This window comes from Tenrec ecaudatus, chromosome 9, assembly GCF_050624435.1.
Source record: "Tenrec ecaudatus isolate mTenEca1 chromosome 9, mTenEca1.hap1, whole genome shotgun sequence".
NCBI lineage: Eukaryota > Metazoa > Chordata > Mammalia > Afrosoricida > Tenrecidae > Tenrec > Tenrec ecaudatus.
In genome coordinates this window covers 131,698,762-131,721,091 of record NC_134538.1, presented here as the reverse complement: position 1 = coordinate 131,721,091, position 22,330 = coordinate 131,698,762, and the positions used below count along the sequence as shown (strand labels likewise).

Below are 22,330 nucleotides of genomic sequence, written 5' to 3'. Positions count from 1 at the left end.
ATGCCAGAGATGAGCCAGTTTCAGCTCGTGCCCGTCCATGCCAGTGCTTCGGTGACCACGAACAGGGAATGCTGGCTGCTTGTGCATGCTGCCAATCACCTCAGGGACACTGCCTCCTTATAATCCTGCTTCAAAATCTTTTCAAAGGGGAGGAATCAACAGGCAACAGGTACTACCAGAGGAGCACTTGAAGATTCGGACTGTTGGCCTGTGTGAACATTAACTGTGAATCTGCAAACCAAGTTAGTTGGTTCTAATTCACCAAAATGGCCACCTTTGATTTGATTTACAAGGGTTCTTCTGTTATTCAGTGGATCCGCACTCTTTCCCTTCAATTCATATTGCTTGTTTTCTCCTGGGATCTTAATCCTAATTAGTCCAACTCCCAATCCCTGTCTTAGTTTCCCAGATTTCAACATCTACTTCTAAAATCACCTGTCCCATCTTAAATCTATCACAATGGCTTTGATATCACTTTCAGCTAAAGGGGGTGGTGGTGCACAGCTGTTTTGCTTCTGTCCTTTTGTCTTTGTGGCCCTGCTGGGATGCTGCCGCAGACACCCACAGGCAGAGCTAACTGAAGAAAGCAGCCAGTGCGTCCCATTGGTACCAATCTTCTTTGCTAATGAAGTGGAAACTGCTGTCTTGCTTGTTTTTTTGTAGTTGTTGAAATAATGGAGTCGACTTTTGCCCCAACTTACCTATTTGCAGGAAATATATTTGATATTAGCCAAGAGTACAGAAAGTAAGTTGTGTGCTGCTGAATTCAAAGATTCCATGAATTTGGAAAAGTTCTACTGTCTTATACCCATGTACAATGTAAACCAGTATCATGCTGGCATGTCTACATCCTCTTGGAAACAACGGGAGCTGCTGTTCATTCAAAACCAACTAAAGAAAAGCAGTAAAAACCTTCGTAGGAAGGCAGTCATGCTATATTAATAAGGTATAAAAATGGAAAACAAGTCATGGCAATGGGGAGGTGCAAAGAGCCAAAAAGACAATCTGAAAAACTGCAATCTATCGTTAGGACCAGATGGCAATCACCAGACTTCGAAGGTAGCTAAGCTGCTCAGAAAACATGCAGCATATCTTTAAAAAGAAGTACTACAGCAAAGTAAAAACCTTGGGAATAGGGGTCAGGGTGACCTTGGGTGTGCTGTGTCTGCTAGACCTGAAGAAAGCATTTGCAGTAAGTCTGTACGCAAGGTTTTAGTAAGGGAATCGCAGCAACAAACCAGCACTCCCTCCAATCACTGCACTAGCATTTCCAAAGGGTGTGTATATATTTAGAGACACACAATTAGCCTGCTCCCAAATTATGGAGGGTCTCGTTTGAAGAGCTTCACAACTTACTGGAAGAGCTTAATGAGCTTAATTAGGAGTATTTGGTAAACCTTGCCATGGGACCAAACACGAAAGGAAACCAACTCGGATTGCAGGAGACTATGGACATTTTAGGAGCCCGAGTGGCACAGCGGCTTAAGCATTTGGCTGCTTCCTGAAAAGTCTGGGGTCCAAACCCCCCTGCAGTTCTGGGAGAGAAGACTTGGTCATCTGCTCACATCAAGATGACAGCCCAGGACACCCCAGGGGACTTTCATAGGTCATACAGGGTCGCAATGAGTTGCAATCAACTCAATGGCATCACACAACAATAAGGATGCACCCCTTAATTATGAAAAAGAAATTGCAGGGGTGGGGAATTATTCAATGTGGCTTTTCTAGCCAGTTTCTGTAACTGCTAACAAAGGATCTCTTCCTGCATGGCCTAGGTAAGAGCGGCGGGGGGGGGGGGGGGGGGGGGGGCGGGGGACGGACACTGATAGGATTCACCTCTGTGTAACTTAAGAAGATTCACTGTCATTGCCATCCTGCTGGGTATAACATGAGTCCTCGGAAAAGAGGACGGGAATTTCAGTCATCTGAGCCCGAAGATTCCTGCGCAGTGGGCCTTCTGGATCCAGAAGTCAGCTGTGCTAACAGTGCTGCAGCAGCACCACCACCAAAGCATGACATACTTGTTGCACAGGTAAAGCTGAGCATTTTGGGATGGGAGGTTAGCTTGCGTAGTTGGGAGCCTCTTGGCACCTACCTGGGGGAGGTGGACTTGCTGACCCAAGGAGGGCGAGCTGAATGCGTCCACAGTGTGGCTTACTGGAGTGAGGTGCCATTGGGCACTTAATTCCGGAAGCTGCGGTCACTGACTCAAGGCGCTTGAGCTGAATGCCTTCAGGCTGAGGCTCACAGTGAGGTAGCACGGCCTTAGGACATTTATTAACAGCCCTGAATGAACTTCACCACGTGTAGGAATAATTTCCTTTAAAAGATTTAATACCATACTATTCCCAAAGAGTTGGAGACTAAAGATGTCCTAAATGCCCACCTCTCCCAAGATCCTACTCTGTTCCATTTTCCCTCACTCTTCCCTCGAGTACATTCCCTCACAGTCCTGGGGTCTTCTCTTTGCTGCAATATCCCACAGCGACTCACAGAACCTTAAGGAAATGGTTCACGGTGGTGGGTGCTTTCTGGTGCCAAATCCGAAGGTCAGACAAATGCAGGTCTCAGAGCCAGAAGCCTAAAATGTCCAAATGTCTCAGCAGGTCTTGCTTCTCCCAAAGCTCAGTCAACAAAGAGAGGTCTGGCTTTCCAGGTGAGGTGGGTACGAACTGCACAATGGTGGAAGCAAATAGACCTCACCGAAGGAACCAAAGAACGGGGTCTGAAGCCATATTCTCTAAACAAGCTGTCTTAAAGATGCCCCCAAGGAAACCCTCTACTGAAAGAAAAAAAAAAAAAACAAAAGAAACCAAACTCCCGGCCAGGGAGTTCATCTCGCAGCCATCAGTCCATGCTGACTCACGGTGACCCCGGTGGGGCTCTGAGACTTTTTGTAGGAGTGGAAAGCCCCATCTTTGTCCCTCAGTGCTCCTGGTAGTTTGGAACTGCCAACCTTGCAGATCACAGCCCAATGAGTAACTGCTACATTGCCAGGCATTCAGTGCCCGTAATACCACACTAGCCCCGCCAGGGCCACAGCACGGAATGCCCGCTGAAAGGGGAGAAAGCCACGGAGCTAGAGTTCAGAATTATACCACACAGGAAGTATGTCTAGACGACCACACTAACTGAGGGCAGCTCAACAGGTCTTGATGAGTAACTGTATCCCTAGGATTTCTCACCTGCATCGAAACCTGTTAACCTCCTTCATAAACCCTTTAATCACGAGCACGGGGAGTTCTATAGGACCACTGCAATGGATTATTGGACTCAGGACCTGGAAAAGGAGAATGCTGCCAATGAGAAAGCAGAAATCTAGTAAAATTTTATAATTAGGGAAAAAGCACGACAAAACTAATTTCCATCTAGAAAACAGAAAATGTAAAAGTGCAGATTTCCACAAAGTCACTGAACAGACTTAACTCTCAAGGTGCCTCTGAGATTCTTCTTCTCCCATGGGACTCACACCTGAGGAAAACCTTCTATGCCACCAGGGCTCCCTGAGGTTGGGCAACATCAAGAAACTGAGTTCGGGGGACCGATCAATAGAGATTCTGCGTGTGAAGGGCTTACATTTTGACCTTTCTTACCCTATAGGCACAGAGAACTCATTTCGGACTTTAAATTGGGAGGTGGCATCTTGGATTCCCTATTTTTATAAAAGACTTATCTTGACAGCATTTGCAATGAGTGAAGACATGTTCTATTAACAAGAGTCGCCAAACTCCCTCCCCTGCCTCTGCATCCATCCTAACATTAAAACGAAAAGAAGGATGTTTCTATGCAACAAATCCAGTGTGCAATACTCATCCGCCTCAAACACTCCTCCACCGTGCAGGGCATAGTCCATTGTCTTTGTAAGACCTGCAACCAAACCATGAGTCTGGCTCATAGCGACCCCTATAGGGCAGAAGGTCAGGGTAGAACTGCCCCTGTGGGTTTCTGAGACTAATTCTTTACAGGAGTAGAAAGCCTTGTCTTTCTCCTGAAGTGAGAAAGTAGTTTTGAACTCCTGACCTTGTTATTAGCAGCCCAATAAGCAACCCAGTACGCCACCAGGGCGGCCTCCTTGCATGGCCTACATGTTCCTTTTTAATGCAGCTCACAGTCATTTCTCTAGTCTCTTTTCAGGCTCCATCCACTTCATCTTAGGCCTTGATTACAGGTAGGTGGAGGGCATCTTCAAGTCTTTCCTCAGGCAGTTTCTTCTGTCAAAAAGGCCTACCTGGCAAGGACCTCTGCCTAGGTATTCCTTCCTGGTGAGGTCGGCCCTGATTTCTTAGGTCCATAGCAAGGCACAGAGGATTCTTGCGTTTTTTCAGTACGATCACTTGTGGATAAGACTGGTTCATAGGGTTTTCTGTTGTTCTAAAATAAAGCAGCAGAATTTTTCTAGTCTGTCTTAGTTTGGAAGCTTCACTGAAACTTGTCCACCATGGGTGACTCTGCTGGTGTTAGAAGAATTGAATTACTAACCACAAGGTCGGCAGTTCTAACCCATCAGCTAACTCTGTGAGAGGAAAGCAAGGTTTTCTGCTCTTGAAAGACTGACAGCCTTGGAAACTCCCAGGGGCAGTTCTAATCTGTCCTATGGGGTCCATATGAATCAAAATGGACTCAATGCCAGCGAGTTTGGCTTTTGATGTTATATTCCAGCACCATGGAAACACGTAAGCCACCCCAGTAGGATTCATGAGTGGTATCATATTGAACATGGGTGGGTCCTAACTTCAATGTTGAGTGTCCCCCAAAAGGCAGAAAATGAGAAGACAGAGAGAGATGCAGAGAAGGTCATGTGAAGATGGAAGCAGAGAATAGAGAGATGATCTCACAAGCCAAGGAATGCCTGGTGCCACCAAAAGCTGGAAGAGGCAAGAAGGATTCTCCCCAACAGGCAGTGGAGGAAGCATGACTTTGCTGACATACCGATTTAAGGTTTCTATCCTAGAGAATGGTGAGAATACCATTCTATTGTTTTAAGTAATAATTGGTTATTGCAGCCCCAGAAAACCAATCCAAAATACATCAGCTTAAGCATTAAGATTAAGATGTGTCCTTTTACAAGCAGGTAAGCGAATTCTTCTGGATAACTATATAGTATGAATAAGGCTAGAAAAAAGTGTTCTGCTCATTCTGTCTAGGGTTCAGGAATGGCTTTACATTTAAGAGCAATTGGTTCTTATGACAGGGCCCTGCTCAGTGCCTGCCTCCAGAGATCACCAGCGACAGGGGATACTAAAGCAAAGTGTGGTGAAGAGAGCAGATGATCCAGGCTATCAGAAAGAAGAGTGTTCGGGGCCATAAACAAGCCGCCATCTAAGTGAGGCATCAGGTAAGTCCACATGGAAGAAGCACACCAGGTTATGTGATCCAAGAATTATAAATAATAACCAACCCAGGAGGGAGGAACATATTAGAACCTGAATACTGAACACCCGAAGGCAATAGATATTGGTGAAAGCCACAAACCCACTTGCAGGGCCGCCCTCCTGTGCGTTAAGTGGCAGGTGAGTCCCCTCTGAGCAGGGCACAGGAGGGAAGGGCCTGTTATCAGACAGGATATTGTGGGTGGGTCCCTGCAGTTCCGTCAAAGTGTGACGCCTTGTCACAGGAGCTCCTTCTTGATCCAATGTATAATTGTTCCAGTGTTTAATATTTTAACACTGTTTCTGATGTTTCCTGTTTCGTTCTTTTGTTGTTCTTGGGTCTTTTGTCTGCTTTTGTATATATGAAACCCAGGATAGGTACCCCAATAGAAACAACTGGATTAATAGTCTCAAAAGGACATGGCAAAGGAGGTGGGCAGGAAATGGAAAGCGCAGGAAGAAGAAATATCCCATAATTGAGAGTGGGGATGGCTGTACAACTATTTATAAATGCAAGTGAATTATGAAAATGTGTGTTACATGAATTAAAGTCAACAAAAATGTCCAAAGAAATGAACTTTTAAAAATGGCCTTAAATCAAAGTGATAATTATGCTGTAGTTTAAAGTATGACCTTGACTTCACCAAAACAGTGGAAAGGGGAGGTACTTACTTATCACAATCAGGGTTTCAATATTGAAGGTGTATTAACGTATTTTTAAAAAATCATTTTATTGGGGGCTCGTACAACTCTTATCACAATCCATCCATCCATCCAGTGTGTCAAATACATTTGTATGTTTGTTGGATGGCGTAAAACTTATGAAAATTATAACTTTGGTTGAAATCAGACAAGTGGCCTATTAGTACATGAAGGCGTATTTAAATTTCCACAAGCATGAATGGATTTCAAGAAGCCCTAATGGTGTAGTGGGTCAATTCAAACCCACCAGTCCCTGGCAAGGGAGAAAGATTAGGTTGTCTGAACCCACAGATTTATGGGAAACCCCACAGATCAATTCTGCTCTGTCCTCTGGGTCACTCTGGCTCAGAATCAACTTGATGGTAGTGGCTGAATGAATTTCACAGCAGGTTCCAAGGTCCACTAACAGTCTGATACAGTTTTCTTATGCAGGGGTTGTCATAAAGTTTTAAGATTCTTTCAGACTCTGGCTCATCAGTGTCTTGCCACAAAGGGGACTTTAGCAGGCATGTGATTTTAGGGAAAGAGAACAAGGCACATACTATCCACTTGCAGCCTCTGAACGCTGCGGCTTAAATCAGTCTTTGCAACCATATTTAAAGGAAGTGGGAATCCTGATGGGATGGAGATTTTGCCAGTTGGCTTGGAATACTGCTAACTAGAAGTGAATTGCAATGACTCCATTAATCACTTCTAAGCCGTTAAAAACATCTTTCATTACAAAATTCCTCTACACCACGCTAGTTGTGGGTTTTACATCAAAGAAGGTGTCTGTATTCATCACTTCATTAATAAGTGCCATTTCTGACAATGATGCCACAGAGAGTTAAAAGCAAAAAATCAGAAACTGCAACTACCTTACATTCTTGAAGTCAATGAAAGTGGAGAAAGGAATTTGAATTAAATTTTTATAACATTAAATAATGCATTCAATGGCTCCAGTTGACAGACTTGCATGGGCCTGCGTCCCAAGGGAGGAGCAGGTCAGAACTGGTGCCTGGGGGGCCCTCGCTCATTTTATTGTTCGATATTCAACTCCTAATTCAGTAAAGAAGGGACACGCAAAGGAAGAAGCAGTGGGTCCTGAGTCGAAGAGCAAATGGCCTCATTTGGGGCTAAAGTGGTCAGCTTTTGTTTATACAAATATTTATTTCCATGATACGTTGGGCATTTATAAAAGAACTCTTACTTTCCTCAATATAAAAGAGGTATGTGTGTGTGGGTGGTGGGGGGGAAGGAGACAATTAATGCTCCTTAAAAGGATGTCATAGCTCCCTGTGGCAGGGCAAATAGTGCGCAGCCATTGGTTGGTTGTTTTCGCCTCTGCGCACCCTCCCCGGTTAGCCCGTACATCTCTCTCTATCTATCGAGGGCCTCGCTGTAGGCAGGACAGCGATAAAGGTGAGTTACAGCAGTTCTTACTATGGACCCAGGGGACTGAGCTCTTCCTGGAATTGCTGACCCGGAGCACTGTTTGGGCTCTCGAAGCTCTGCACAACGGGTTCTGTCTGAAGCTGGAGATGACCCTGATGAGCCTTTCCTGAGTCAAATTCCATGGAACAGGAGCATGCCATGAAATGTTAATAGGTGCTATTGGAGGAAAAGCTGGTGCCCTGAAAAACTGGGGAAACTGCATTCAAAATTTATCTCTTGGACCATCACAAAAACTGGCATAAACAAGTCCCGAAGAAAGCAAGCTGAGTGGCTCACTTTATTTAACCAGTGTTTGCAAGTTCTTTGGGCAGAAAACGTCTTTTGTGCAAGGTATTGTCCCTTTCTGTCTTAAAATTCTACAGTCCTATAATACTGTCCATGAAAGCACAAACATACTTTGAATGTAGCATGCTAATTTGACAGTGGCTCCTCCTCTTTTTATTTAACGCAGATGAACAAAACCAACGAAAACACAAATGTATAAAGAAAACTTCTCAAAAAGGCTGAAACGCAAGGAGATGGATTTCCTTTCAGTCCATTACCTCAAAGGTCTTTTAATTCACTTAGGCTATAAGGACATGCAAATGTGCATGGTCAGCTCCACTCAGATTTCATGTAAGAAAGCAAAACAGGATTGGGATTTATTCATAGGAACAGCTATACTGATACCTAAAAAGATGATATAAACAGAGGAAAAGAGTATCAACATAATTAAATTTGTTATACCAACAACTCACATTTTATAAGGATAAAGATCAAGAATAGAAACATTTCTTTCCAGTATAAAATTCCAGACTCTATCCAAAAAACCCACTGCTGACAAGTTGGTCCCCATGCATAGGGACCCTACTTGATGGAGCAGAACTGCTCCACGGTAGCCAAGGTGGTCATTTAAGCAGACTGCCATTGTCCTTCTCTCATAAAGTGGCTGGGGGGTGGGGGTGGGGAGGTGTGTGTGTCTTTGGCTAGCAGCTGACCATTTAACTGCTCTGCCATCTGGGTTCCTTCCAGGGACTCCAGGAGTTGTGAAAAAGAAGAGGTGCTATCACCTTGTATTTGAGAATTCTGTTATCCCTGGATGATTGTTCACATGAATGAGCTCAGGGTGGGGAGTTCTATGGGCATGGCAGGGGTCCCTGAGCCCATTAGCAGCCCCACAGGGGGCCGACCCAAGTCAGTGACTCTACCTCCACAGACCCTGCTCCCCCCTGCCCCCGCCCCCTTGTGGTGTCCGCTCACCTCCCCATGGCTCTGGGCTCACTGACTAGGTCTCTATCTTTGTTGGGTTAAGTCTCCTTCTGAATTTCTCTTGGAATCATTCAGACCTCAAGTCATCCGGTGACCTTGATTTCAAAGTGCCTGACTTGCTGCCCCCCAACCTCACTCCCATCATGTGCCTCTAAACTCCTTTCTTGACGGCTTTTGGTAACTTGAATCTGGCCTTACAGCTCAGTTTCCTTGGGCTTTTTGTCCCAGCTGTGGTCTTGCTCCTGTCTGCACACTCAGTGGTGCCTTATTAACTTTGTCAGGTGGTCTCTCCCTGCAGTCCTGGTGGGCCTTTATGAGCCCTGGTGGGCTGGAGCAGAAAGCAACCCACCAGTGAGAGTCTTCACCTGCAACCTGCCCTGTCCCATTTCTCTAATTGCAGGGACGTGTGCCTGACTTCATCACCAGGGGCACAGTAGTAAAGTCTACTGTCGGTTTCCATTATCTCTTGCTTTGGCAGAATGTATGCCTCCTGACCCAATTTTCTTCTAACACATTGTTACCTGATTAAACTTTGATCTTGGCATTCCCTCCTCTCAAACCCCCTCGCCTGCAGAACCAGCTTCTACCTTTTCAGACTCCTGATCTGGCTTCAGCTTATCTTTCCAACTTCTTTCCCTCTGCTTCCATTCACCTCCCATTCTCACCAGGCAGAAGGAACAGACGGGGTACACCCTCTCTATTTCCTTTGTGTTTCTACCACTCCCTCTTTCCCCCTGGGCCTGGGATGCTTTCTCTTCTGCAGGTTCAAATCTTATCGACTTTGGGGCTCCATACCACCTGCTCGGAATCATGTCTTTCTTCCTGACCTTGAATCACTGGGCTTCTTAGCACTTTCTAGCTGCTAACAGTTGTTTGTGAACTTCTGCTGGCTTCCCTACTAGGATGTAGGCTCCTCAAAGCCAAGGCCTCTGTTGTTTTTATCTTCCTGTTCCACAGCATCTCAAACAGCAGCTTGCACACCTTGGCAGATGCACAGGAAACCAATCTGTAGTTCTCTCAGAGTTGCTTGGCCACCAAGGGCTGCGGTGGAATGGGCATGTCCTACTCTGAGTGTAATACACATGACGAATAACATTGCATGTGTGCTACTAGCTCTTGGGTGTGATGTACTCAGATTCTCCCCACCCTCCACCCTTCACAGAGACTCTAAATTGAGTACTAAGGAGCTTCAAAAAGTTTACGGAAAAAATGGAAACTGGACCAAAAAGAAAATAATTTTTTCCACAAACTTTTTGAAGTCCCTTATATAACATGGTGGGCTACACACTGAACTGCGAATCTCAAGGTCAGCGGTTCAAATGCACCCGCTGCTCCTAAAGAGAAAGAGGCGGCATTCTACTCCCATAAAGATTTATAGTCTTGGAAACACACAGGGGCAGTTGCACTCGGCCCTAAAGTGTCGCTGTGAGTCGGTCTCAACTTGATGGCAGGGAGTTGGTTGGCTGGTTGTTTCGTAATGTGGGCTCCCTAGTTGTAAACGGAATATCTTCTTTCTTTGATGGCTACCTGGCATATGCTGTTGAAAGGGTACTGATACTCACACCATCTAACCCCCCCATTTATAAACTGGCAAACCTTGACTGTGAGCAAAAGATTGCTCTAAAACAGGGGTGTCAAAGTGGCGGCCTGCTTGCCGCATGCGGCCCCCCGAGGTAATTTTTTGTGGCCCACGATGCTCTGAAATAAAATGTAATGAGGGAATTGTGTGTACGCTATTGTCTCGATATCCCCTAAGTGCTATTTTCTTCATAATAATTTTTTTATATTAAACTTCTTGTCCCATGAGCAACCACTACGGCATAGGGTCTGTGGTTATGCTCCTGGAGGACTAACACAAAGCCCCCAGAGGCAGCAGGTCATGATGCTATTTTTGGGTCCATATTTATACTTTCAGAAGCCATTCATAAACTGGGCTGTGAGGGAGCAGATTCTGTTTCTCACCTTCCTCTCGCTTCCCCAGGAGAAATCCACTTGTCCGGTGCTTGAAGGGGAACGATGGCTAGATTGATGTGCTACTGCTCAACAACGGGCTCTCACTATTAATTGCTTTATAATGGTAATTACGATTAGCGGGTACAAGATACTTTCCGTTCTAATTGGCTATTACTGGCGAATAGCAGATTGTTATATAACAGAAGGCTGTGCTAAGTAAACACAATTACAATCCGAGGTCTTTCCATTTAAAAAACAAATCTCTCTAGGTATTTGGGTAAAGAAGACTTAAGTAAATAAAAAGGCAAGGCCTCCGCTGTGCCCTAGGAGAGGTGAAGGCTCATCACCCAGCTAAGGGAAAAGGAAAGTCAGAAAATGAGTGTAGGTAAAACTAGGGAATGAGATGATTTAATTTCTTTTAAAATAAACACATGGGGGTGTGGTGGTAAAGGGGAGCTGATATCAAGGAGTTCAAGATGGAACAGAATGTTCTGTCACTGATTGTGGTAGCAATTGTACAATATTGCTTGATGTGATTAAACTATGGAATGGCATCTGTATTAGCTCCCAATAAAATGGTTTTCAAGGAAAAAAAAACACACTTTAGTAAGTTTAGCTCCTCAGTCAATGCATACATATCACAGGTTCAAACATCCACTTCTCATTAATTATGGACAGGAAACACTCTTGTTTGTGCTGTTAAGAAACTGACTCCCACCAACTACATGGAAATGCTCCACCGGAAAGGCTGGAGGTCCTTCCTGGTGCCCAACAGAACCGCTAGTCTGGTGCGAGCGCAGTGAGCACTCAGCCAACACCAAGGGTCATCGCAGCACGGCCCTGTCACAGAGGGCAGGATGACCCACAGGTGGATGGGACCCAGCCCCTAGCCGGAGAGTGCTTAAACAAAAGTACGGCCGTTGGATCAGGGGCTTGCCTTGATGGCAGCTCTACTATTATTTGATATGTTTGCAATCATTTTAAATTCTTATTCAGACTTCAGCAGCAGCAGCTGTCATAATAGTAATGGAGGGGTAAAATGACTTGTAGAGTTTGTCCAATTCCAAAGATGTGTTATGGCCAAGGAGCCCTGGTGGTGTAATGGTTATGCACTGGGCTGCTAACTGTAAGGTCAGGGGTTCATAACCACCAGTTGCTCCATAGGAGAAAGGTGAGGCTTTCTACTCTCATAAAGAGTTAGTGTCGGGAACCCACATAAAGTCTACCCTGTCCTACAGGGTCCTTATGTGTCAGGAAAGGCTCAATGGCTGTGAATGAGTGTTTGAACCACAAGATCATTCTTCCTACTCTTTTTACTGAGCTTTCAGATTTACGGTACTTTGGTGACAGTGTGGTTGTTCATTGGGCTACGTACTGCATGGTTGGCAGTTCAAAACCACCAGCAGCTCTGTGGAAGAAAGATTTGGCTTTCGACTTCTGAAAAGTTAGTCTTGGAAACCCACCGTGGATAATTAGGAGTCAGCGTTGACTCGATGGCAGTAATTTTTTTTGTTTTTCAACAGCTTTATCAGCACATAAATCACATATCATACAAGTGAATAGTTCAATTATTCAATCACATCAAGGGGAGTTGTACAATCACCACATCGATCTTGGCGCCTTCTAAGGTCACACCACCTTCAAACTGAGCTGCGCGATCACCATTGGGGCTAGTGCTCCCGAATCCCCTCTCTGCCCACACCCACCCTGCCTTCCCTGTAACATCTTGTAGCAGTTACTGTCTTCCTACATCCATACCTCCTGTGCTTCATAGGTGGGAAACCCAACAGAAAACAGTACAAGACAAATCGCACTAAGGTGGTGAGGATAAGGCCATATTAGTATAAAGGCAAAAAATACAAATGACGCGTAAGGGGGAGGGGAGAAGCCCCCCATCAGTGTTCAAAAAGCCAGGGAAGACGTTTCTGTCACGGAACAACTGAGAGATACTTTTATTTCACTTACAGTGTTATGGCCCCTATCACATGTCATCAAAGAACTCCCCAGCACCAGGTTTTGACAAGATCCCTGGTGATGTAGTAGGCAAAGCACTCACTGCAAGGTCAGGAGTTTGAAACCACAATCCACTGGAGAGAGATGAGGCTGTTTATTCCAATGCAGAATTTAAACCTCCTTAGGGATTCTCGGAATCCCAAAGGGTCAGTTCTACTCTCTCCTATAGGGTTGCTATGTGTCAGAATCAACTCGAAAGGAGTGAGACTCATGCAGAAAGCCCAATAGAATTCTACATTCTTATATTCCTTAAAATATTCTACTGATTCTCAATGGTTGATTCCACCCCCCCCCCCCCAATGAAGCAGAGTTGCAGTTCTAATTTAATTCTAAAAAGCTTTACTCCACAAAACAAATGAAAACATATTGCTGAGAATGAGGGGGGGGGGCGGTCAGAGCAGAGACCCCAAACCCATGTGTAGACAATAGGATATCTCCTCACAGAAGGTTCGCAAGGAAGGGATGAGTCACCCAGGGCGCAGTAGAACACTGATGAAACACAGTATTCCTCTGGTTCTTTGAGGCTTCCTCACCCCCCACTATCGTGACCCCGGTCCTGCCTTTCAGTTCTGGCTACACTGGAGCACATTCACTGGTACAGATAAGAGCTTATGACACATAAAATCCAGGTCAGATAAACTCTTCAGGAACAGAAGTGGGAGTAGCGATACCAGTAGGTGGAAGGAGGGGGGTAGGAAGGGGGAAATGATCAATGTACTACTCCCTCTCCCCTGGGGATGAACAGCAGAAATGTGGGTGAAGGGAGATAGCCAATGGTATGGAGTGGAGGTAATATCAAGGGCTCAAGTAGAAGGAAAATGTCTTAAAAATGATGAAGGCAACATATGTAAAAATATGCTTGATAAAATTGATGTATGGATGGTTTTAAGAGCTGTAATAGCCCCCAATAAAATGATCTTTAAAAAAAAGCTTTACTCAACTCCTACAGTGAAAGATACCAGAATACATGTGTTGCAGCACGAGCTGGCGAGTCTTTAAGGAATGGACTATCAGTGAACTGCCAATTCCCTCAGAGCCAGAGGAGTTTATCAGTAAATAATGACAGAGTCACACCCTACCTCAGTGGCAGAGTTCTCAGGGACAGCATTTAAAAACCTAATTCCTGGAGGTGCTGGTCATGGAGGCTGTTTCTGTGCACCCCCACCTGGTTTTATGTTTACAACCCTGGGCGATGGACAGGACTTCACTTCTCAAGACGGAAGGGGGAGAATGTGTGCTGTGGGAGGCAGTACCATTCTTCTGTGTGTGCAGGGGTGGGGGTGGGAACAGTGTTTCAAAAAACCAAATTTGATGTTACTGAATCAATTCTGACTCACAGTGGTGACCCTACAGGACTGCTCACTGAAGGTTCCCAAGGCTGTAACTCTATGGGAATGGAAAGCCTCACCTTTCTCCCATGGAGTGGCTGGTGGTTTTGAACTGCTGACCTTGGGGTTAGCAGCCCAATATACAACCACTATGCCACCAGAGCTCCTGCTCAATACCAAGCGCCCACCAAATCCTTCCACAGAAACCTTACTGGAGATGGAAAAGACATTAAGATTTTAGTTCTTAATGTCATCACCTGCTCACACCTGTTACAGGTATGACTGTCACCACTTTTGAAGAGTAGGCTTCTGTAATTCCCACCTCACCTATCATGACAACATCCCAGTAAGGCAGAGAGACAGACATCTGTTTTACAGACAGAAGAAACTGAAGTTCAAAGGTGGATGGGCTTGTCTGTGTCTTGTCGTAAATCAATGGGATTGGATCCTAAGTCAGTGGACTTCAAAATCACACTGTTAGTTTTGGAAGTTATTTTCGGTTCAAGGGAAATCTGTGTCAAGCAGCATCCAAAGGCATTTCCTTACTGAGACATTGTTACAATAGTGTCTAGGTTACAAATCTCCTTTAGTTACTTTATAACCATCTGTAAACTGCTCTTTGCAAACGGTTCCTCATCAGCAAAGAATACGAAGTATCTTACCTCAGGGCTGTTGGGAAGATGAAGTGAGGAACGATTTAGTAACATCTCTACTAGACTGTCACTGCTTAATCTCCTATAGCAGCTGTTATCAACCTGTGGGTCGCGACCCTTTGGAGGTCGAATGACCCTTTCACAGAGGTCACCTAAGACCGTTGGAAAACACAAATATTTCACAGTATATAATTACATATTGTTTCTGATTAATCACTATGCTTCAATTATGTTCAATTTGTAACAATGAAAACATATCCTGCATATCAGATATTTACATGATGATACATAACAGTAGCAAAATTAGTTATGAAGTAGCAATGAAAATAATTGTATGGTTGGGGTCACCACAACATGCGGCACTGTATTAAAGGGTCGTGCATTAGGAAGGTTGAGAACCACTGTCCGAGAGGCTGTATCCCTTGTGTTTGTAATAGGAAAATAAGAGGATGCTTACAGCTGGCCCCATAACAACCTTATATGAAGGACCACTAAAGCCTATCATTCTTTTTCTTCTGTGACATCTCTGGGCTGGAATTTACCAGGCACCCCTCCTTCTCATTGAGTCTGAGTGTCCTGTGGTGGTGGGAGCTGGTTTGGAGGAGGGCGGCATTGCACAAGGATGAGAACCATGCAGAGCAGCCTGGCAGGTGGCACCGACCGACATTCTGACAGCGCCCCCTCCCCCAGGTCCAGGAATGCATTGACAGCAGAAGCAGTTATTGCCAAGACTTCCCACAGCATCCCCAGGGTTACTCCGTATGGCCCAGAAACTGAGAACTTTTTAAGTGGATATAGAACCAAATAGCAAAAAAAAAAAAAAAGAACCAAAGAGCAGGTCGTTTTATGGTTCAATTCAGCATATCTTTATATTGAAAGCAAGTAATAATTACTCAGGTCCAATTTCATAACAGGAATTATATGAGGCTGTCACAAATATGTAACTCAATGACATAATCACACCAATCCCAAGGTAGGCATTACACATGTAGGGGCATCTGTGTCTACTAGATGTCACAATCTTTCTCTTGTCAGGCCAATTAGGGGGACCCTGGTGGTGGAAAGGTTTGAGTTGGGCTGTGATCTGCAAGGCTGGCAGTTTGAAACCACCAGCTGTTCTCCAAAGAAAGACGAGGCTTTCTACCCCCCAAGAGACTTACAATCTTGGAAATGCACAGGGCAGTTCTACCCTGTCCTCTAGGCTTGTCATGAGTCAGCATCAACTCGGCAGTGAGTCTGAGTTTTGAGCCACGCCAATTATGAGGCAGAAGTGAGGGCTGGCCTGGGAACCCCAAAGCCATGCAGAGGATCGAGCCCATGGTCTATGGGGGTCGGGAATAAAGCTCAAAGTTAGGAAGGTCAAATCTGAAATATTCTGTGAGAAACGTTTAGCACTATGAAAACATTTCAACCTCATTTTTAAAAAAAGGCTAGAAAACTACACAAAAATGCTATGATTACCATGGACAGAATATCATTTTCTCTCAGACATAAAACATCTACTCTGTGCTTTTGCATCTACTTTCTTCTTCTTAAAACAGCTGCCATTCTAAGTACTTTTAATACATTCCAAACCGATGCCAGCCGTGCAGCTGTTCGTGTGTGTTCACTACCTGCAGCTCTGATAGAGCGACAGCCCTCACGTCCATGAAGCCAACTCCCCGCAAACTGAGTTCCACTCAGAGAGACTCTATCAAGCACAAGCTGCAGCCAAGCAAAAGGATGGCAAGTCTTGCCCTCCAGTGGTTCATGCTACTGGGGCAGACAGAGCTTCCAACCAATAAGGGCAGGCTAACATGGTAAGGGGAAGAGCTTGGTGGTTACTTCTAATGAGTGGTTGCTCATTAGGCTGCTAATCGCAAGGTCAGCCCTTTGAAGCCAGTTTAGCCCTGTCCTATCCGGTCGCACTGTGAGTTGGAATCTATTCCAGGCAGTGAGTTGTTTGTTTGTTTTTAAATTACTAGACTGATACTGGAGATGTGGGAAGGGAAGCAGGACCCCTAGGATGAGGCTGGACAGGTAGTCTAGAAACCTACATTGAGAATTGGGACCTAACTTTATACATGCATTCGAATGACATTGAAGGTTTGAAGGGAAAAACCATGACTCTCTAGGAAGATGTTAAAATGTGGATTTAAGGAGGAGAAATCAAGAAGCAGGCAGGAGGTTTTGCATTTGTCCAGGCCTGAACTCAGTTTTGGTCAAATATTTCTTAAACATGATAATATCATGCCAAGAAGAAGTTAGACAGACAAAACCAAATGTGGCAGTTTTGGGACTCAATAGTGGAGTTTTGAGTGCTGAGGGTGAGGGTGGGGGTGACACAGATACGTCACTAGGCAGTGATGGTAGAGAATGAACTGAAGGAGCAAATCAACAGGTATTTCAGGTGCAGAAAAGTGAGGCTTAGTAACCGATCTAACAGGACTGGAAGGCAAGAGAGGGTTTGAGATTGCTTCCTGGGTTTCAAGCTTAAGACTGGGGAGTTGACCACATCGACTATCTTCCATTTCCTCCAGACACCTAAAAACACGAGGTCTGAAGAGAAAAAGTATGACACATCAAAATCAGCATGCTCATTGTCTACTGAGCTTGTATTTAGAAGGAAAAAGCCTATTCCAGAACACCTAACTTACAGCCGTCAACTCATTTATCAGCTTCTAGTGGAGTGGTGGGCTACATACTAAAGTACTAACCGCAAGGTCAGCAATTCTAGCCCATCGGTCACTCCTTAGGAGAAAGATGAAGCTGTCTACTGCTATAAAGATTTAGTCTCAGAACATAAATGGGCTGTTCTTCTCAGTCCTGTAGGTCACTATGAACATGAGTCAGCATATGGACAATGTGAAAACTAACATTATCGGAAGAAACTACCTCAGTGATTCAGGAGGGCAATGCTTTCTAAAGGTAACCTACTGCCAATTCACTGCCCCCAACACAAGCACCAGCAACACACTCCCAAGTGTGACAGATGTTGGGTTTATTGACTGTTTTTACATATGTAGGGGCAAATGTATGGGAGCGGTATTGTAATAGAAGGCTTACTCTGAGACTTAATCAATTCAGGGGCATTCCTGGAGGTGGATGGCGTGTCAGAAGTATGCCACACAGTGGCTTCCCTGAAGGTGCTGCACCTGCTTGCATGTGGCCCAGGGACTCTTTCTAGAACAGATGCTGTATAGCTATGAGGATTCCCATCAAGACTCCTAGTCCCTTGGCCCCAGGATAACAAACATACAGACTGACATCTTATTTAGAACTAGAGAGAAATCTCTTGTTAAAAAGGCAGTTTTCACGAAATTATGATTTTACAAGGAAGGTTACAGGATCTGATAAACTGAGCAACAACTGTATTTACCTACCTACCTAAACAAGAGGGACCAACCCAAACCCAACTAACAGCCATCAAGTCAATTCCAACTCAAAGTGATCCCCTAGGACATGGTAGAACTGCCCTGTGGGTTTCGGAGACTGTAACTCTTTACAGAAGTAGGAAGCCTCATCTTTCACCGGTGGTGCAGCTGGTGGTTTTGAACTGCTGACCTTACTGTTAGCAGCGCAGCATGCAATCACAGTGCCACCAGCAGTCCCTGCAAAGGGCCATCAGGCTCAGTGCAGTAGAGGACTTGAATGAGATGGATTGACCCAGGGGTTACAACCCTAGGGTTTTCTGCGGGTGTCATTCAACTCAGCATTCTACTCAAGTGCCTACCAAACACTGATATCTGTGATGGAGTTAGTGAATAATTTCAGAGCTAGTGAGCCCTGCTTATGGGAAGTGGGAAGAAATTGAACCTTATTCTCAGTGGTGCTGACATAAGATTTAAGACTGTCACAGTTGAACGAGGAAACAAAATCAGGACAGACCTATCAACAAGCCAACCCCTGAAAACAAAATTTATGTCACACATGTCCATGAGAAAAAGACAACTTGCCATGCTTAATTATATACGAGGGGGCTTCAAAAAGTTCCCAGTTAGATTCCTGATCTTTTTAGGTTTGCAAATTTTTTGAAGCCCCTCGCAAGGCAAATGGTATATAGGAGGAACTAAAGCTACAAGAGAGCATTGATGGACTACAGGGAAAAGAATGGGCTAGCATTTCTGAAGACAATGTCTGTGCAGCTTTGAAGTCAGCTGTTTGATCTCTACAGCGACAAATGGCTCAGAAGACAACTCGAAAGTCAGGGCAATGAACCCGAGATGGTTTTCATCAAGCTTTTCAACTTTTTCTCTGAAGCCAATAGTACAAGTGCCCACCTCCATTCCTCTTCCTACGCGGATCAGGTCTGGGAAGGTGTCCCCGGCCCCACATTCGGTCCAGGAGGACTCCCAGAGTGATCAGTGGGCACAAGGGGCAGCCCAAGAGACGCTCACTTTTCCACCAGAGACCTCTCCAGCCAGCAGTGGGGCAAACTTGCAGCTCAGACAGCAGAAACCAGTCTGCAACTGGAAACAAGGCCAAACCCAGCACAGGCGCTGGCGAGGAAAAGGAGCTGAGAACTGCTGGGTTACAATCACTCACGCGTGAACCTGACCCGACACAATGCCATGCAATACAAGGCACAAAGGTGGGGCCGCCAACTCGAAGGGCAATCCATTCATTTCCTTCCGCCCCGCAGGGCCGCCCGCGGACGCACCGCGTCTTCCCCGGCAGCCCGTGTCCCCACGCGCCCAGGTGGCCTCCGAATAGGAAGGAGCGGCCCCGGGGAGCACCCGCGATCAGTTGCACTCCGGGCCAGCGGGGCAGAAATGAAACCCACTCACACCCACGGGTACCAAACTCACCCTCGAAACTAACACCCCCAACTCCGCCGTGGCTGCCATTGCGGTCCTCCCCTCCTTGGGCCGCAGCCCCCTGGGTCTCCGGAGCAGCCATTTCCCAGCCGTGGATAAGAGGGTGGCCCCTGGACGGGTAGGACCGGCCGGGGACCAATGGAAACGTAGTTCTAGGCGCCCTGCCCATCGACGCAGCGTTTCCTCCACGCCCACGCGGCTCCGTCGCGCTTTGGGCCAATAGGACGCGACAAGCGGCTCCCTTGAGGCCCGCCCCCAGTCGTTGTCGCCACGCCCCCTTCCGGGATGGCGGCAGAGGACTACACTTCCCAGCGTGCCTCGGGCGCGCGAGGAAGGGAGGGCAGAGCCAGCCTCTGACGGGCGGGGGTGCGCCCGTGAGTGGCCCGGCGTGTTCGCTTAGTTCAGTGAATCAGAACAATGACTGCGCCGCCGGGTCCCCGGGAGCGCGTCGGAGGACTGTGAGCAGCCGCCGCCGGGAGAGCGGCGGGCGGCGCGGCTTGAGCGGCGCAGTGTCAACGCCGGCTTCGGGAGCCTGCAGCGCAGACCCTGCCCAGCGCTTGCCACCCGCACAGAGCCGCGGGCTTCCAACGCCGCAGCCGCTCCCCGGGTGCCGGGCATTGTTGTGAGCCGGAGACGGGGCGCGGGGATTACCAAGCCTGAAGCCCCCAGGGCCCCTTTCGCCATGTGGATACCCACGGAGCACGAGAAATACGGCGTGGGTGAGTGTCGGCGGGGCCAACTTTTATGCCGCTCTGGCTCGAGCCGGTGCGCATTTCGCGTCCTTGTCCTCGAGCCCCCCTCGCGCCGCGCGGCTGGAAACGCCTGGTCCTGGCATCGCGCGGCAGGTCCTGGGCTCGCGGAGCCGGCGGGGTAGGGGTGCGCCGCCCGCCCGCCCGCGGGCCCGCGGGGGTCTCGCGCGCCCCGCACGACTCCGGGAGCGCCGGGACGGCTGTGCGCGCTGCCACCGCGGGCTCAGGCTCTCTCTGCCTGCGGAGTTTGGAGAGGCAGCGGGGCGTGTGCGCGTGTCAAGTTGGAAGGAGAGCGAAAGGCGATCGCCTCCTTCTTGCCCACAGCAGCGGGGAGAGGGCCGGGAGCTGCAGCGATTTCCTGGGGTGGGGGGGCGAGGGGAGACAACAGCCGGGCTCGGAGAACACCTCCAAGCACAAGGGGAACGCCAGCCCTCCCTCCCTCTGGCTCGCTCTCTGCTCCCGGAGTGCGGAATGTGCCACAGTTTTCTAAAGGGCCCTTGACAGGCCGGCGGGGTCCCAACCTCAGCCCTCTCTCCCTCCCTCCGCTTCGGAGTGTGTGTGCGGTGCGTGTGTTTTGGGGTCGTGGTCAATTTCAACCTCCGCGCGGCTGCGCTCTCGGATCGTCCTAGGGGAGCGGGTGCTTCAGTGGGGTTTCCACTTCGGGTCACGGGCCCGCTCGGCCCGGGTGAGCGCTGCCGGGGTGGCGGACGGCGGCGGTGGAGCGATCGGGGCTGGAGAGCCGCGAGCCGCGGTCTTTGGGGCCGGGAGGGAGTTTTTAGGGAGGGAGTAGCCTGCGCTGGCGTTCAGAGAAGGAGGAACAGGGTGGTTCTCGCTCGTCTGTGCAAAGGTGAACAACAAAGGACATTAATGTTGACTGATGCAAACGGGAGTCTTCCTTTCCCTCCTCCCGTTGCGGGCCCCTCACAGTTCCTGTTTTTGTTGTTTGATTTCAGCTGGGTTGCCCCTTTTCGGGTCGTGTCGGTTTAATCCCGCCTCCCCGACAAGCCTGCAGCGGCCAAATGCAATTATAACCTCCCAGAAGGTCTAACAGAAAGCAATAAGGATTTTAATAACGATCTTTATTTCCTATAATATCCTGTCCATCTCACTGACGCACTTTTTTTTTAATTGGTGGGGGCAGATTTAATGCTTTAGGCGATGCCTAAATATCTACGTAGGCTCTTCGTTTAATTGCTGTGATTTATAAAAGCTGGAAAGCCCTTTGAGGGAGTCCGCGTCGCAGGGATTTTTTGTTTTGTTTTGCTGTCAACTTCTCCCGGGAACAGGGACTTTGGAGTCCGCTGCAAGGACTGTGTGATTAAACAGTCCTCGCGTTTTTTACATTCGCTTCCATGCTGGATTGTGACTGGTTAGCAAGACAATGGTCGGTGCTCTACCCACCTTTGGGAAGGGCTTCCGTCTTTCCCTATCTCATAAGTGCCAAGTAGCCTTTGCCTGCCACCCCACTGGAAGCTGGGTGGTGGTGATTTTCGTTCTCTGGACTCCCTTCTTTTTTGCGGGGGGGGGGGCAGATTAACTCTTGATGGGAAGAAGACTTTTGCTTCTGTCTCACAGGGTTTAGCGAGGGGAGCTCAGATCTCCATCCACGAAACTCCGCCCAGTAAGAGCCAATCCCAGATGTTGCTTTCTTCCCCGTGTTGCATTATTTCGATGAGGGTTGGGAATTATTTTGCTGATTTCTTTTATATGCCTGGTCACAGCTGAGGGGCTGTTATCTGCTAGCTTTCTCCTGTCTTCCTTTACAAGCTGTGGGCATAGGCTTAAAAACCTCTGGCCTTTCCTGGAATGGCAGTCAAGTGTTAGGGGCTGCAGCAGCTACCTCAGTTTTTAGGGGGCTGCCCTATAGGGTCATTGTGAGTGGGAGTCGACTCCATGGCAGTAAGTGATTTGGCTGTGGAGTCGGGGAAGAGGGGAGGAGCCTCACACATTTGGAAAACGGAGATTGAGAGAGGGGTGCCCAGGATTACTGCTGCCCTCTTGGTTTCTGAACTAGCACACATACAGCGAGGCGAATCGTCCTTTATTATTAATTTTTGAGCATTCGGCTTGAGGAATGCTTAGTTG

The 22,330-nt window shown here is 47.2% G+C and overlaps 2 protein-coding genes across 4 annotated transcripts in view; one reads left to right on the top strand and one right to left on the bottom strand.

Moving 5' to 3' along the window:
* The window catches only part of ZNF277 (zinc finger protein 277), a 102,189-nt gene extending 82,567 nt beyond the window's left edge, over positions 1 to 19,622 (bottom strand). The window contains exon 1 of the mRNA XM_075558569.1: positions 19,488 to 19,622. Within this exon, the coding sequence (XP_075414684.1) occupies positions 19,488 to 19,578 (91 nt within the window). The 5' untranslated portion in view covers positions 19,579 to 19,622. The remainder of the gene's footprint in view (positions 1 to 19,487) is intronic.
* Positions 19,623 to 19,900: 278 nt separating this feature from the next.
* The window catches only part of DOCK4 (dedicator of cytokinesis 4), a 481,793-nt gene continuing 479,363 nt past the window's right edge, over positions 19,901 to 22,330 (top strand). For all 3 annotated transcript variants that reach the window (XM_075558568.1, XM_075558567.1, XM_075558566.1), the window contains exon 1: positions 19,901 to 20,215. In XM_075558568.1, the coding sequence (XP_075414683.1) occupies positions 20,179 to 20,215 (37 nt within the window). In that variant the 5' untranslated portion in view covers positions 19,901 to 20,178. The remainder of the gene's footprint in view (positions 20,216 to 22,330) is intronic.